The 16540-nt window shown below is 46.4% G+C and overlaps 1 protein-coding gene across 2 annotated transcripts in view; it reads right to left on the bottom strand.

The window, feature by feature from the left end:
* LOC111870927 (paired box protein Pax-6) overlaps positions 1-16540 on the bottom strand; it is a 113957-nt gene that overhangs the window by 34979 nt on the left and 62438 nt on the right. For both annotated transcript variants that reach the window (XM_023863568.2, XM_033754048.1), the window contains exon 5: positions 3143-3374. In XM_023863568.2, coding sequence (XP_023719336.1) covers positions 3143-3374 — 232 coding nt within the window. The remainder of the gene's footprint in view (positions 1-3142; positions 3375-16540) is intronic.

Raw genomic sequence — 16540 nt, 5'->3', positions numbered from 1 at the left:
AAATAGAAATTTTCGTGTCTACAGTGCTTTACAGAACTTACTATCTAAAGTGAATTAACATATTCTTGCTTTGAACACTCAGGCTAGTGAGCACTGCTCAGGTCCGGATAACATTCATACACGAAACTGACCTACCGGGTCGCTTGTTGTCCTGTGCTGAATTAAGCACTTCTACATGAAGACGTATAGGGAATGGAGGTATAATTCCACGCATTCTTAACTTCGGCACTTCATGCTTCAAGCCCCGACAGCTTTACCGCCGAATAAAGAGACTGAGGCATTTATTCGAGAGGACGCCTGCAGAGAATTTAACCCCGGATCCTACAACTTACAGCCTGTGCGCTAGCCAATGTACTAACTTAGCTATCCCGGCCTCTGCTGACAAATAGGAACCCACATTTTGGAGCAGACTGTCACGATGCCAGTAAGACTTCCCGTTACTGGAGACGCGGATAATCTGTGTAACCTTGTTCCGCCGTTTAGGAGGCAGAGAGCACTGCGTCGCGGTGAGCAGGACGCAAAGTGAACAAGTGGAGCACAGTCTCCAGTTCAACTGCTTCAGAACTATGACCCTTCCTCATTTTAGGCGGTTTCTCAATTTGTATGAGGGGTGGGGTGAGACTGAGTCGACTCGGTACGTCAGCCATTAACTGGCCCACTGTACCAGCCTCACACGGTAGATGATGAGCGTGGAGCAGTCGGTTGAATGAGAATCGGCAGGGGAAGCCGAAGTACTGGGAGAGAACCCGCCCCAGTGCCACTTTGTCCACCACAAATCCCACATGCCCTGATCTGGGCTCGAACCCGGGAACCCGGTGACTACCCGCCTGAGCTACGACACAGACGTCGCGTCCCACAGGTTGGTGAACACTGGGTGCGGTACAGATTAGGAAGCTCCTTGTGCTGTAATTGTTTCTAACATGGCAACATGGAATTGTTACCAGCCGAAAGCGAAGCGGTGTTGGTCCGGTAGGTGTTCAGGTGTTGCCACCTGCCGCCAACAGGTTGAGGCCGCTCTGCTCTGTTATGGGTAGGTCTGTTAATGTTTGGCAAAGCCGCCCCCACCCCCGCCCCCGCCACCGCGCTGTTTGTCTGTATTATGCAGTGGGGAGGCGTGTACATAGCGCCGTGCTGTACTTGCTTGTGCGCTAACAACCCCATCCCCAACCCTCACCCTCAACAGTTATTTGTTTAATGACTGTTGTTCTATAAATGTCATCGCTTTGTCCTTGCCGTATAAGCGACAGAAACACGATGACATGGGTTCGAAACTCGGTTCGTGTTGTGCCTCGCAGTGCTGTGGGTGCATGCAGATTCTGAAGAACACGGACTGAGGGTGTCTGAGAACGGGGTGGGGTGGGGGGAGAGATCTAAGCGCAAGAGACAGGAAGTAGTGTGTCTGAAAGACATATTATGGCGCGTCATCACATACTGACGTCATTAGAATTAGGTTCTGTTTTCAACACATGATTGGAACCAGAATCGCCAGACCGGAAAAATAATTTTCCTTCGCAAGATTCCATACTCAAGGTATAAAGCACCCTCGAAGATATTTCAGACGGGACGTGGCAGGAGGGTGGAAATGATTGCATTATGAGAAACTTCACAATTTATGCTCTCCAGATATCTTATGATGATCAACATTAACAAACATGAGATGGGCTTGGCATGTAGCACACATGGAATACATCTGGAATGCTGAAAAATAATGAGCGATAAACCTGAAGAAAGAAGATAACTTGGAAGACCTACGCGTAGATGGGTATGATAATAATAAAATGTGTACATCACTAAATAAGTGAGGTTAGAAGTTGGGCTAGAGTCAGTTGATTCTGGATAGAACCCAATGAACCTTCAAATTTGATACAAACCGTGTAGCTGAGCGACTGTCAGCTTCTCAAGAAGGACGCTGCTCCACAGAGCTAGTTAGATATAAGTAAATCGGTTTAAATTTCCTGTCGCCATATGTTTGTCTTCTTAACGGCCATATCCCAACAGCCTAACAAACCATATCATCGAAAAAAAAAAAACAAACTCCGTGGTTTCAGTCCGCAAGCGAACTATAATCATTGAAATGGACGGTAATTATGAATACTCGGTTTCGAAAGTACGTGAAAGGAAGCGGTCGTGGAGGGTTTCATTAAAATAGCTTGGAATTTATTTAGGCAGACTGTGGACACTTTGAATCAGCTTGGCTTACACACCCACGAAGCAGAGGATCGAATCGGGAGTCAATGGCAATTGAAGCTGGGACAAATTATGACGGTGGCAAACAAATGTAAGGAGTTGAAAATTAAATTATTTTGGTATTTGGTTTAAGAAAAGTGTTTCGACTTTTTGTGACGAGACGAAAGCAGCTACAGGACGAGAGAAAGGCTCAAGATTACGGAACACACTACTCGTGACGGGAGGCCTATCCCGCAGGTGAGTTAGGGGTTCCCCTCACTGCGGCTGCATTACGCTTCAACAAGGCTGTAGCTGATATGCTCTCAGTAACATATTATTTCCACAGAGAGGGCAGAATTAACTGGGGAAGAAAACATTCTGTTGCATAGATTTGCAAATGAGTTATGCTGAATTCGTGGTCTTCGCATTGTGAAACTGTCTGTAGTTTTCGGGCGGACACAAAATATTCGAAGGGACTTGCTACCTCCATTTCAGAATTGAACTTTTGGAAAACAGAACATAGAACAACGTACTGAGTGATTCGTCATTGTCTAATACATATATGTAGTTTCCTGTCCCTTACAGCGAACCTCACAGAGAACACCCAAAGATATTATGAAAACAACTCCGTGCCTTTATCAATCTATACGGTAGCCACGGCTGTTAAAGCGATATGCAAGTGTTGCGGCGGAGTTTTTGGGTGGGTTTCGAGTCCTAGTTTCCAGTCTGTTCTAATATGCTAACTTGATTGCTATTGCTTCGTTGAAATTTTAGCCACTGTATATTGAGATAATGGCCAGGAACGCAACCGTGTCCCGGACGAAGAACGAGTACTCCTGCTGGTGTTACCCATTCATGACATCAGCAGCGCTCTGGGACAAGTGTCACAAGCCAAATTTCTGCTCTAAACTTGCTAATTTCGGGTCTCCACCGCAGCATTGAGGGCTGTGGTGGTTTCTGGTATCGAAGTACCCACCTCGCTTCTGGATGTCATCACGGGTGACCTGGGCGCCAGGCAATACCGTGGCGGCTGCAGGGTTTGGGGGTAGGCTGAGGTGCGGCGTGGGAGGCGTTCCGGGGTACCAGGCCCACCCCCCGGGCTGCCCGTTGAACATCCTCAACTTGTCGTAGACGGACTCGTTCTGCGCGGTCACTTGCTGCTCCTTTTGCGCGGCAAGGTTCCGTAGCACCCGGTTTATTGAAGACACCTGCAACAGAGGATAGACGCTAGAGTCTCGATGCTGACGGCGTCGTCAATGAACAGTGAGGCAACTTGGTTGACTGACGTGACCACAGCCAAAATATTATCAACTGTACCGCAGAGGTACGCGCAAGCCTCCTTATTTCTGTCATAACTTGTAAACGGACTACGCTGGCTGAAGCAGTAACGCCTCTGGCATACACTCCGGAGGTCACAGGTTCGAATGCCTTCGGGACATTTGAGGATTCTTTTGTATTTCGTCAGTCCCTCCAAGTAAACGTCGGAATACATTCTTTACATTAAGTCAGAAACGATTTATTCCCCAAATTTCACACCATTCGACTGCTTTAACATACTAAAACCCCTGCAGTCTGCCCACAGACTACATTTATATGTTCCCTATGGTTCTCACAATAAACAGCGACTGTTTCCCTAAACAGCATTAACCGGTTGGGCTCTGTAGCGGAGACGTAATGTGTTTCCTGTGAGGTACGGTTTGAATTGTTATATATTCTGCCCACACAGTGTATCTGTATGTTCCGTATGGTTCTCACAGTAAACAACATTAACCGGTTGGGTTCGGTAGCCAAGACGTAATGTGTTTCCTGTGAGGTACGAACTGAATTGCTATATGATATTTACAGGAACTTAAGAACTCGAAAGATTATCTTGTCCTCAAATAGAACCCTCCACTTCCCCGTCCCTCCCTCAGAAACCCAAACTAAGGCTCATTCTAAGAGGCTGTATGGTTAGAGCATGTGCTCGCTGTGTCAACAAATAAACCTCACGCATAATGCGATCCCGTCACTTGACAACCAGCCTCACCTACTCTAGCTCCATCACAATAATAATGAACAAAATAACAATGTGGACCATGGGTCCAGTATCTATGTATTATTCAATAGAGCACAGTTACCTATACTCATGTAATATATTAAAGATGGTATGAATTATGGCAGAACGTATTAGGTTGCAGATTGCCTGCGGTTTCAGGGCGTTTCTAGAGCCAGTCCCTCCCCTTCCTGTCACATCGGATGGCAGAATCAGGTTTGATGTCGGTTTCTTCAAACGGGCGCCATTGCCATCTGCACGACTTGCCGCTGGTTACAACGTTCTACATTCCCTTTCATCGCCAGTAAAAACAGCAGCTGTTGTCCGCCATGTTGGTCATACCTGGCTCAGGTACGATTCCTCTTATGAATATTGAACCTGTCTGATCTTGGCAAGCAGTTACAGTCCGCGAGTGAACAGGGTGTCTCTGCGGTGGGAGAAGATGCGCATTTCGCTTGCGTAGAGGCTGATTTCCGAACTGAAATACGATGGACGTACCGCCGTGCAATCTTGTAGAAGTCCATCGTCGATTCTGGTCAACGTACCCCATTCTCAGAGCCGGAGATGAGGTCAGGCAAGAAAGCAACAAGAAGCAGGCGGAATGCTGAGGACGTTTCGGGGGGAAGATTGTTGGTCTTCTTCAGGACTATGCGACATCACATCCCAGAAAATAGTGACCACCGTGGGACTCTCAAATTCGACAGGCTACTCTTCGTGAATGTAATTTCGATTTGTTACTCTCGTCGGATATTTTAAATATGCCACATAACGTTTACTGATATTTCTATTTTATGGTAACTTACTTCTTCGGCGCATTTACTTTCCATAAATCCAAGATACGGACAATTGCTTATGGGCACCCACACAAACGGATCCCTCAGATTTTGGGCGCACCTCGCCCTCCCGCTCGGGGGCTCTGTACTCAGACGGGAAGGGTGAATTAAAGAGAGACAAGATGATGCATTGTTGGAGCCGTAACGTGTGAACGGAGCGGCACGCATTGCCACGGCGTCACACACAAAGAGGAGCCAGTGGACGCGCTGGATGGCTCAGTTTCTGGATTCTTCTGCGACACTGTCGGTACCTGGCCAGGTATGACGTCAGACTGTATAATAATAATGAACTGGAAGTGATTGGGAAGGAGGTGATCATGGTCTGGTCTAGTATTTGCCTGGAGGAACTGAGGAACACCACGAAAAGCTCGGCCGAGGTTCAAATTGAGTCATGAGGCAGCTCAGGCCTAGGCCCGGGTTCAGATCCCAAGACGGTTCATCTGCGATTTGTTTTGGACAATGTGGGACTGGAGCAGATTCTTCTCCGAGCTTTTCGGCTTTCCGCTGCCAATGATAATATCACGAATGGTTCATGATCACCTGTCGTCAGGGGCTGCTACAGTGGCCCCATTTGGGGCTCGGGCTGACCCCACTCCTACACCTGAATAAAGAGAGTTTCTTTCTCAGTGTTACGTGGGGCAGATGTATCCAGTTTCGGGACAAACTGTATTTCGTGGTAAAACGTTTTAAATCCATTGGGAAATGAGCGGTGTGTATTGCAGTTCTCCATAATAGAGTCGGCTGTATACAAAAATGCACGGTGTCACGCCCCAAAATACTGCAGTCTACATTGCCACAGCCGAGGGAACATCAGGTCTCACATCAGACCATAATTGACGGCACTACATTACTGAACCTTGTATGGAGATAAGTCAGAACCGGTGAACACACAGGACCTACCAAGTTTGGGATGAATTTAGGGTCTCGTACCTCGAATCGGACATATCCCGAAATTGGAGACATTAATTAATCAAGTAGGCGTCATGGTATGAAGATATATGCGGGCAGTGAGGTATATCTCCACGCATTCTTAATCTTGGCACTTGATGAGTGGTCAGCTTTAACCCCCCCCCGCAACCGACCGCATTACCCCCGGGGATAGAGCCACCTGTACCCGTTCGAAAGGAGGCTGAGTGGGCCCCAGAGCCATTCTGGACACTGCTGAGAAGAGAAAAGTCTCATGTCCCTTCCAGGAAATGAATTCATGTCCCTCGGCTATCGAGCCCATGGCATAATTACTACACCGACTGAGTTCCTCCGGGTCTGCGTAATTACGTAGGCCCACCTTGGCCTGCACCTGAGCACACTCTCGTATGGGAAATGGTAATGACAGGAGACTGGAGAAAATTACATAATATGAGGCTTCATAATGTGCACTCTTCGCCATATATTAGAATTACCAAATAAAGGAAAATGAGCTGGGCGAGGCATGTAGCAGGAATGAATAGAAGAAAATGCTTAGAAAATTTTTTTGCTAAAATGTTTGGTCTAGTAGGCTTGTGCTGAATTCGAATCTCCTGCGATTTACCTGTTATCAGAGAAGAGACCGACCAGTCACGAAAAACAGGTGTATATTAGAGGATAATATTAAAACGAAGGTTAAATCAGTAGTGTGAATTTGTGGATGTAACATGGTGCCTGTGCAGACACGCTGGGGGCGTCGCGACGCAAGAGAACGCCACCCGCGCTAGTGGCGAACAATTCGGATTGTGGTGCGCAATCAGAGTGGACACTAACAGGCCTGGGGCACGCTATTATGGAAGGCCCTGGTGTATAATGTTATTCTGAGATAGGGTAGAGCGAGGGAGTTGCATAGGGTAGAGTGAGGGTGTTGCACAACTGCTGGGATGTTGTACTTCCGCCTGATTACTCCTGAAGAATATCTTCATAATAAAGCGAGGCACGGTAAAGCTAGTTACTGCAGCAGGGGTATGTTGTTGCGCATACAGCTTGGGCTGGAGGCTGGGGGCTGTGGGGGCTGGGGGGTGTTATAGGCCCGTGCGGTCTGCATCTGGCAGCTTTTGTACAGCGGCACCCTCGTTTCCCAGCAAACCGCTGAAATCCGTATCTGTATTTATTATTATTATTTCAGTTTTTATATATAGGGAGTTGACACGTTGCATATGAATACAATGGATGTCCGTCTGTCCGTGCGCCCGCGGTTTGATTACTCAATTTAAATGTTTAAAGTGGAGCAGAAAGCAAACTGCTAGATTTTTCAAACTAAGCGGTTTCACTTCATATGCAGACGAATCCCAGACTCCTACCCCTCTCCTCTCCTTTGTTCCAAGTTCACTTACATCCAGTCTATCGAGCGGGTTAGCGCAGCGGTAACTCTCTAGACTCGTATTTTTGAGGTGCTGGGTTCGCATCTCTGTCGGGACACCGTCTCAGCATCCCAAGACAGATTCACGGACAGTGTCTGGATTGGAACACGACTGTTTCCTTCCCAATTCATCAATCATCCTGCCACCAAATGCTATACAAACGCTGACAGTGTCACAGATAAAGGCCAGCTCACACGAGTTGAAACTTCTACGTCCATTCGTCTGAATATTTTCTTGTTCCGGTGTCTTGCTTTTTATACATTATTTGTTTATTTGGCGATAATTTAAATCGTTCAGGTTGTAACGCGTCGAATTTTAGGTTGATTGACTTAACTTGAAAGGCATCAGTCAGGAGAGCTGAGATTTGAGCCAGGTACCCCCTCCGTATAAAGCCACTTGGCCGCAACACTTCCGGCCTCATTTCTACATCTCTTATATCCTTCAGTCTCCTTACTGCAAATGTTTAATGTGGGTCTCAACGGCATTATCTCTCTCTCGACATTAATTCATTCATTCATCAGTAATCTGTCAAGACGACAGGTCCACAGTCTCTTCCAAAACAGTTCCTCCACTTAATGCGATCTAGAGCTTTCTCCTTCAAATGACAGTATCCTCTTCTGTCCCCAAGGTCATCCAGCATCTTCTTACGTCTTCTCCCTCGTCTTCTTGTCACTTCTATCCGCCCCTCTATCTTTCCTTCGATAACTTCTTTTAGAAGGCAGTTTCTGCGTAAAACATGACCAATCCAATTAGCCTTCCGTTTTCTTATTTCATGTAGGATATTCCTCTGCTCACTGACTCTAATTAACACTTCTTCATTTCTCACATAATCGGACCAAATGATCTTCTCCATCCTTCTCCAACAGCCCATTTCAAAACTTTCCAGATGTTTCTGATCTACTGCCCTAAATGTTCATATTTCAGCCCCATACAGAGCTATGCTCCAAATGTAGCATTTCACTAGTTTCTTCCTCAAATTTAAGTCCAATTTGCTGGTAAAAAGATTCTTCTTCTTGCTAAATGCAGCTTTTGCCATGGCAATCCTGGATTTAATTTCACTAGTACACCTTCCATCATCTGTTAACAAGCTACCAAACTGTGAAATGTTTTAAATATTCGGGCCCAATATGTCCCATCCATTTTATTTTCCTCCCCTATACGCCCAGGTCTTCCAAGTCGCTTTATTTTTTTCTTTCAGAGTTTCACAGCAAAACTTTGTAGTGAATTCTTTTGTCTCCCGCGTGCGCAACATGCTCCCCCTTGGTTACATACTACGTACGAACACGTGCTTTACGTAAGCAACTGCTGTGTGGAATTCAGGCGAGAAACGCCACCCGCCTGACGTTCCTGTATGATTCAGTTTTCTTAGCGGAGTTCCACCAAATGACTGCAGACATCGCCACAAGACAATGCATTCATATCGGGAGAGTGCTTGAGACAGTGTTTGCAATAGGCCTTACATCGTGTACACTTGAACCAATATTTAGACGGTACTGCAAACCATTGTCCGCAGTCCCTCTCGAAACTGTTGGCAAGACAAACAGACCCGCCTGGGGTGCAGCAAACAGCCACTTCTTCGCAACACAAACATGAGGCGTGTCCTCAAGTCTCTCACTGGATAAGTACATTGCTTAATTAATACCATAGCTACCAGACTACAGACTGGACGACCGAGGAAGCGGGGTTCGATTCCCAGCAGAGGTACGAGATTCCTCTCTTCTCCACAGCATTCAGAACGACGCAGAGCCCCATCCATATATAATGGGTACGGCGGGGGTAAAACGGTCGGGGTGTGAAGCTGACCACTCACCTCCATCTAGTGCCGAGGTTACGAACATGTGGAGCTATACCTCCAGTGTCGTCATACGTCTTCATGAAGTGGTAAGCCGTGCCATAGTCAGCATTCAAGCACGGCGGCTCGGGTTCATTCCCAGGACAGTTCCTGTGGGATTTGTGGTGGACAAATTGACACTAAGGTAGGTTTTCTATGAGCACTTCCGTTTCCCCCTGCCAATTCTCATTCCACCTAATGCTCTATTTCTGTCATACATCATCCGGGGCTGGCCCAGTGGCCAGTCACGGCCGCCTAAGTACCGAAGCGCTCAGTCTCAACACAACGGAAGGGTCAGCACAGGGACAGCTCTGTCCTTCACTCTTAGCATCGTTCAGGCACAGAAAGTGGAGATCTTAGTGTCGCAGCAGGTGGTACTCATAGTTACCACTGTACCTTAAAAGGTTTAATTTACACGTCAGTTATGATACTTCACTGTATGTTGTAAGAGGAGCTTTAAGGAAAGTTCGGCGCTGCTTAGCCGATGCTTTCCCATCATGCAACTGATGAGTGACAGCTCGACATATATTGGCGTCACCTTCACGGCACTTCCGCTTTGCTTCACTTCCGTTCGACTTCGGTTCTCTCCTCTTGCTTTTCTCCACAAGATAAAGTAAATAAGTTGCGAGAGCCGGGAATTTTCTCGTCAAATTTATCAAAACTTTTGTGTGTTCTTCTATAATATGCCTTTAAGACCTTGATAGGATATTGCAGAGAACAAACGTAACAACGGAAGAAGGGGTTGGGGCGTTTTCTTTCACGAAATTTGCGTTAGATCAAGTTAGTGTTGTGAAAAATAACATTATATCTGGTAAATTGGGCAAAGTCTGGCGCTATCTCTCTCTCTCTCTCTTGTTAGAAGGGCGCGCACAGATATAACGAGCAGGAAATATCGTCAATCGAGAAGTAGCCATTGTCTGTAATGGCTGAAATATTTACGTATCAACACTAGAACACAATGAGCATAAAAAGGCGGCCTTCTTCATATTATTGCGCTTCTTTATGAAGTCTATTTAATTTTTTGATAACAAATTATTGCCCTTAATGTATGAATTCAGAAATACGCCGAGTAGAATGTTGAAGGTATCGTGCATTTTCGATAAACATTGCAGTTCTCATCTTCAGGGTTAATTATATATGATGTTTCCAGCTAAAACTGTTTGTAAGTTTATATTTTCTCGCGTTCATGCTATATACCCCGCTCATCTTGTCCTCCTTGATCATCCTAATCATATTCGGGGAAACTCTTCTTCGCGCATTTTTCTCCATTCTCCTACCACTTAGTCTCTCTTAGGTCCGAATTTTTTTTTCCTTGGCACTACAGCCCCAGTGGGCTAGGCCTGCCTCCACGAACTTCTCCGTTCACTTCGGTTTTTCTAGATCTTACACATTCGATAGGACTCCTTGGGCGGGTGATCAGCTCGTCGCAAGGCCTCTACCTGTACACAAACACAGAAAAACGCACACAAACATCCATGCCCTGAGTGGGATTCAAACCCACGATCCCAGTTTCCGAGCGAGGGAAGACAGTGCATGCCTTAGACTGCTCGGCTACCGTAACCGTCCTTAGGTCCGAATATTCTCCTCAACATTCTGTTCATCCACTTGAGCGAAACACCAAGTTTGACACCCATGCAGGACAACATATAAAATGGTGCTGCTAATGTTTGCTTTGTAACGAAGGATACGTCTTATGAACACAGTAATGAACCTTCTGGTCCCATGAAAGGACTGGGAATTTCTTGACTAGATGAGTGACTGTCAGCTTCTCATAAAGAACTCTGTTCCACGCAATTAGTATAGATGTTTTGGTCACGTGGGTGGCCCACGGTACTGGGCTGCCCGCCCAACGTGTGCCATAACTCTCCCGAAGCGTTTTGCTGCGTCATCCCACTTGGTGACGCGACGGAGGCGGGTTAGCGCAGCGGTAGCGCTTACACCGGCTGTCCTCACTTCCTCCAGGCAAATGTCGAAATATGGCCTCGAGTAGACCATGACCGCTTCCTTCAAAATCCTTTCCAATTCACCAGTCATCAACCATTCTACCATTCGGCTCTGTCGTAAAATAACCCGCCATTACAGCACACAGTGACGCAAGTCCTTGTAGCATTGCTGGGTATTGTGCACAAGATTCCAGTGCCTAATTGTACCTTGATCTCTGATAGGAGCCCTGCTTCGCCCTTCATAGAAATGTGCCTTTTTCACTTTGTTGAACTTGTCTACGTTCGTCTGTTCCAACTGCTGAGCAGAAAAACGTTTTTGAAAATTTCCAAGTACCTCGATCAGAACACAGTCGCTTCTCCGTCGACCCAATCCAGTTTAGCCTGGAATAAATGGAATTTGGAACCATTTCTCTATTACCATTATTATTATTCTTCTTCTTTCCCTACTGCTCCTCCTATATTTCCACTTTTGGGTATTGGTTTAAAACATCTCTTTTGAAGTGAAATTGCGTTTCTTTCACAGCTGGACATCTCAGTTAGGCCTATCTCTTCTTAGCATTAAAGGTTCTTTAGAACATCTCGTCCCCCCTCTTGTAGAAGAGGGAGCCAATTTTCGGAGTCGAATAATAAAGAGTGTTGTGTCGAAACGAGTCTTTGTTGCCTCTGTGCCTCCCCCAGACTTCCAGACTTTTGTAAAGTCTGAGGGCTCACAAGTGCGTCTTCTTAAGGACATGTACTGATGTTTCCGACTATTGATACTGGCCCTTGTGTATTCTATAGGCCTATTTTGTAAGCTGTTTTGTCACAGATGTATTATGTGATAGACCTACTGCGTCATTCTCTTGCTTGCAGTTTATCAAACTTTTAAGGACATGTCGAAATTTGTTTCCTGAAGAATCAATAATATATCAACCCGTGTGACACGATTCTCGACTTTAAATCTTCACTGAAATCTTTCTTCTCATTACTCCAGAATTTAACTGCCTGAAGAGAGACAGCGGGAGTTGTCTGCTGTCTAATTGTAATTGCTATTACAGCTGCCATGAGGCACTAATACTGGCGTCACATTGCACCACAGGTCAATAGGCATAAATGTGCAAATTCTGTCTTATTTTAAATTGGTTGATTTATTTGCTTTTCTTCTCTTTCGTCCTTTTCCCCCGTGTTCATTTATTTGTTATATCCTCATGTTTCTTCCTGTCTTCTTGGATACTATGTGTCTTATCTCCTCATTTCGTTGAAAAGTATATCTCGTGGTTTCCTGTGCATTAGAACAGTTATGATTGATGGGTTCCACACGTTTTAGAGCAAATTGAAGCATGGACTTCCATAGAAATACAAAAATCCAGTTCGTACCTCACAGGAAACACTACGTGTCCATAACAGAGACCAACCGGTCAATAGGCGGGAATAATCGCACATCACACAAAACACGTAAATATGCCATGTGAGAAAATTGCAGAATTTTCTAATGCTAAAGCAGGAGGTACGTATATTTATCATTTAGCTTTAAAATGTTAGCAATAAACTGTACACTCGAAAATTTCTTTGTGATAACTTAGCGCCAGTCTTCAGGTTTACTTCTCAGTAAACAAGAAATACATCGAAATGTATTGTAAATGTCAACACTTCAATAAACTTAATCGATATATCGAAGCAAAATCGCCTTATATTAACCGATGAGTGGGGCAGAACTATAACGTTTGGCATAAAAAATCGAAGATAAGAACACAAAAAAATCGTTCTAATATATTCCCAAGAAATCAAATTTCTCTTTTATGTGTATTTTATTCACGAAGTGCTTTAGATAATGGACGGTGTCCCTTGTTTAGTTACGAAGCATATTCTTATATGGCCTTAAGCGCCTTTGTTTTTACAAAAGACCACACATAACCAAGCCGCAACCAGGGGCCAGACAAACTTCACAGAACTGAATTCTGAACTAGCTGCGCCCTATAACGGCTTTCTTCTTGTTGCTTCAACTGCACTGGCGCTTGTTCTCGCACCCCAACCCTAGCGCCCCCTCCTCCGTTTCTGCGTCTGCAACTCGCTCTACTTGTCCAACCACATGCCACCATATCCTGCAATATATGTATTTTTTCCTTGCAAAAATTCAATTAATTTCACAATAAATTCTCTCCTCTGATTCATTTTGGTATATTGCCCCTAACCACTATGGTAAGCTACCCCAGCCCAGTGGTAGTGATGAGGTATGAGCTCAAACCCTGTTTCCCCCGTTGCTCTGATGAGGTATCCAGGCTCTCTCGCTAAAAACCTCCCCCCTCTCGTCACCCAACCCTCCCTTTACACTACTCTACGTTATTTCACATATGACCGGACATGAATTGTGGAACACGCTTAACTGATCCCATTGAAAATTTCGCTCCATCCAAGCGTGGTACTCGCAGACCCCCCGAGCCTCCTCTTTGCACCCCCCTGCACCCAACAATCCCGCCTTCCATGTCACAAAACTACCCCATCTTCTCACTCATCTCTCTATTTTTAAGGGATGGGATTGTGGACATTGAGACGAGACGCGACAGACTCTCTTCAGGGCCTGCAAAATTCAACTTCCCCGGAGCTTACCGCGAAACTAAACCGGAGTCGGTGGTTGCCCCCCCCCCCCCCCGCTGGGACTGACTCCCATATGGGCAGCATTGCGCGCCCACCATGTGGTGACGATGTACTCTGAAGCCAGCCGCACGTGAATGCATTGTGTCACGGAACTTGGGTCCCCTCCCCCAATCAAACTAATAGGCTGCATTTAGCAATACATTGACACAGCCCAGCCATTCAGCGAGCTGGAGTCTTGCTCACAAAACCGCTGACCTGAAATTACCACGAACTGATGAAACAATCGAATTTACCATCATCACCATTATCACCATGATCGTCATGGCCGTCATCAGAGTCGACTCTTCCTGTTCGCTGCCGCGTCATTCGATTTCACCATCCTCGTTCGGTTTTGGTGTTTTGCTAAAACTAATTCGAGGAATGTTACTGGGTCCGCGCGTTGCGAGCGATATGGATCATGCACCAAGCCACGGAAGCAGATGAACATGACAGACAACAAGTTAACTCATCTGTTACAATTCTGACTCATCCTCTGGGGGCACTATTTTGAATAAACTGACCTGATTTAGTATGATCTTAAGTTCTCACGGGAATCAACACGAGGACTATAGGAATCTGGGCTATGACGCCGTGTATTCTGGTAGACAGATATGAACTTCTTGTAGAAACCCGCTGTTCCTATCTTCAGTATATTATCGAAATATAGGTAGGCCTACCGGACTTTACAGCGGTATATTGCAACATGCTAAGTTCCTCTAATCAAATGCTGGGGTACTACCTTTAAATAGGCCACGACTGGCTCTTCGCAACCGAACGCGACCATGCCCTCGCGTCCGCGCTGGGACCGCCGTGGCAGACCTGCGTCTTCCGGGCTGTCCTGTTGCTCGGCACCAAGTAACTTCTGGAGCTGATACAGCATTGCTCAATATCTGTGGTGCACAGTGGGACATCAGCCGTGGAGGAAGAGACAGAGCAAGTGGACGGATGAGGAGAGATGAACATAGGCCAAAACCCATACGTGGAGAGCGCCAGTAGCTGCCTCAGCCCCCGTAGGCGCTGTCCATGCAATGTCTCTGTTCCGCACACCAGGACAGGCGGTCAGGAATTCGGCAAAGTAACAAAGCGCTCCAGTTTGTAACTTATTTCACCGCCCTTTCATGTGTTCGGACTGCATAGCGAGCAGGAGTAGGGCGACTAACGGGCAGTGAAATGGAAGGGATGTGGAAGGAGCCTGTGACGGCCTGTTTCAAGGCGCTGGTCCGGTATTCGCATGGATGAACTGAAGAAAACCACAATAGGCCTGTCGGGATAGTCGATGTCCCGTCAGAGACTCGAACCCGGAACCTCCAGAATAGAAGTCAGAAGCATTACCGCTTCGACCAGCGTGATCGGTTTCTCGCCTAGAGGGGACTAGGGGGCTTCTGGGGCCTCCCTGAATTATGTTAACAAATGATGCAGCTCTCAGTTAATGACGAATACCCAGGCTAGTGAGCACTGCTCAGGCCCTGGATTACTACAGTGCATTTGCCCGAATATAAGTCGCGCTGTTTTCCCAAGGTTTGCGTTTTCTGAACCACGACGAGGCTTCAGAGCGGTTCTTAAAGAAGAGATGACGTCACATACTGTCTCGATCCGGCAGAGGTGCACAGAACGGCGGGGGGAGAAGTGGAGGTGCTGAACTGCTGAGTGGCGGTAAGACAGCTGTTGACGAGATTTACACCCAGCTTCTCTTAACGAGAGAAGAGAGAAGTAGTGTTGAAAAGGAAAAAAAAAAGTTATTGCGTAAAGTTTATATACATTCCCCCCCCCCTGAATACCCTACAATTTTGGGAGCGCCGCTTAACTCGAGGGAGGTTCGGGCAATTTCGGTAAACGTTATTGTCTTGAACGCACAGAAACGCAGCGGGCCGCTGTAGCAAGGAGCTGCATATGTTACAGGGGGGGGGCAAGCTGCAGAAGAAACTGCCCAACCGCCGGAGAACCAGTTCGGCGCACGCCCCTCCACTACCGACTCGGAACTAACATGGTGGACATCCGGATTCGGAGAACTGTTTCTTCCCGTCATTTCCAGTTCTTTTATCTACCACACAACGAGCTCCCTCGTCTATAAAAGGGGCGGGAGATAAGGGAAGAGGGTTGAGATGCTGATCATTCTCTGTAGCCACCCGCTTCCTCACTGGTCCATCGTCGGGTTCCTCCCCTCTTATCTCGTAACTGTAATGGTGCTCATTCCATTAGCCACGTCCCAGGGGTTTCCATCATCTGTAGTCTGTTACATCTTCTCTGACGTTTCGAAGGAACCTACCGGCTCCTTCGTCTGCTCCGAAGACTACATGACGTCACAGGTTCCCGCTGTGAGAACCTCAGTCAGCTCTTAAAGTTGCCCTGTGCTTAACTAATTAGGGACCACACCATGAAGGCGTATGGGGGTGGATGTATAGACCCACAGAATATCTCTTAGTGCACTTATTTTCTTTATAGGCCTATTATCTCTGTGAAGCAGAGTCCTTCAGAGACGCTAATAGTCGCTCAACTGGTCAACGAATTCCCCTTATTCTGTGGAACCCAAAGGTTCATTATCGTGTTCACAAGTGCAGATCATTTGTCTCTATTCCGAGCCAGATGAATCCAATCCACATTCTCGCACACTGTTTAATTGAGATCAGTTTTTTATATTACACTCCCATCTACGTCTAGCTCTTCCACGTGGTTGACAAATTATAAAACTCCTCGTTATAATATTTCCGTCTATAAGACGCTGATGTTGAAATGTTTGTCGGTAGCTCAGAGGGTAAAGTTACTATTCGCGGTCTGCATGACCGAGGTTTAACTCT

Source organism: Cryptotermes secundus, unplaced genomic scaffold (assembly GCF_002891405.2).
Source record: "Cryptotermes secundus unplaced genomic scaffold, Csec_1.0 scaffold928, whole genome shotgun sequence".
NCBI classification, from domain to species: Eukaryota; Metazoa; Arthropoda; class Insecta; order Blattodea; family Kalotermitidae; genus Cryptotermes; species Cryptotermes secundus.
The sequence above is the reverse complement of the archived record's forward strand: the minus strand, read 5'-3'. Positions and strand labels throughout refer to the sequence as shown.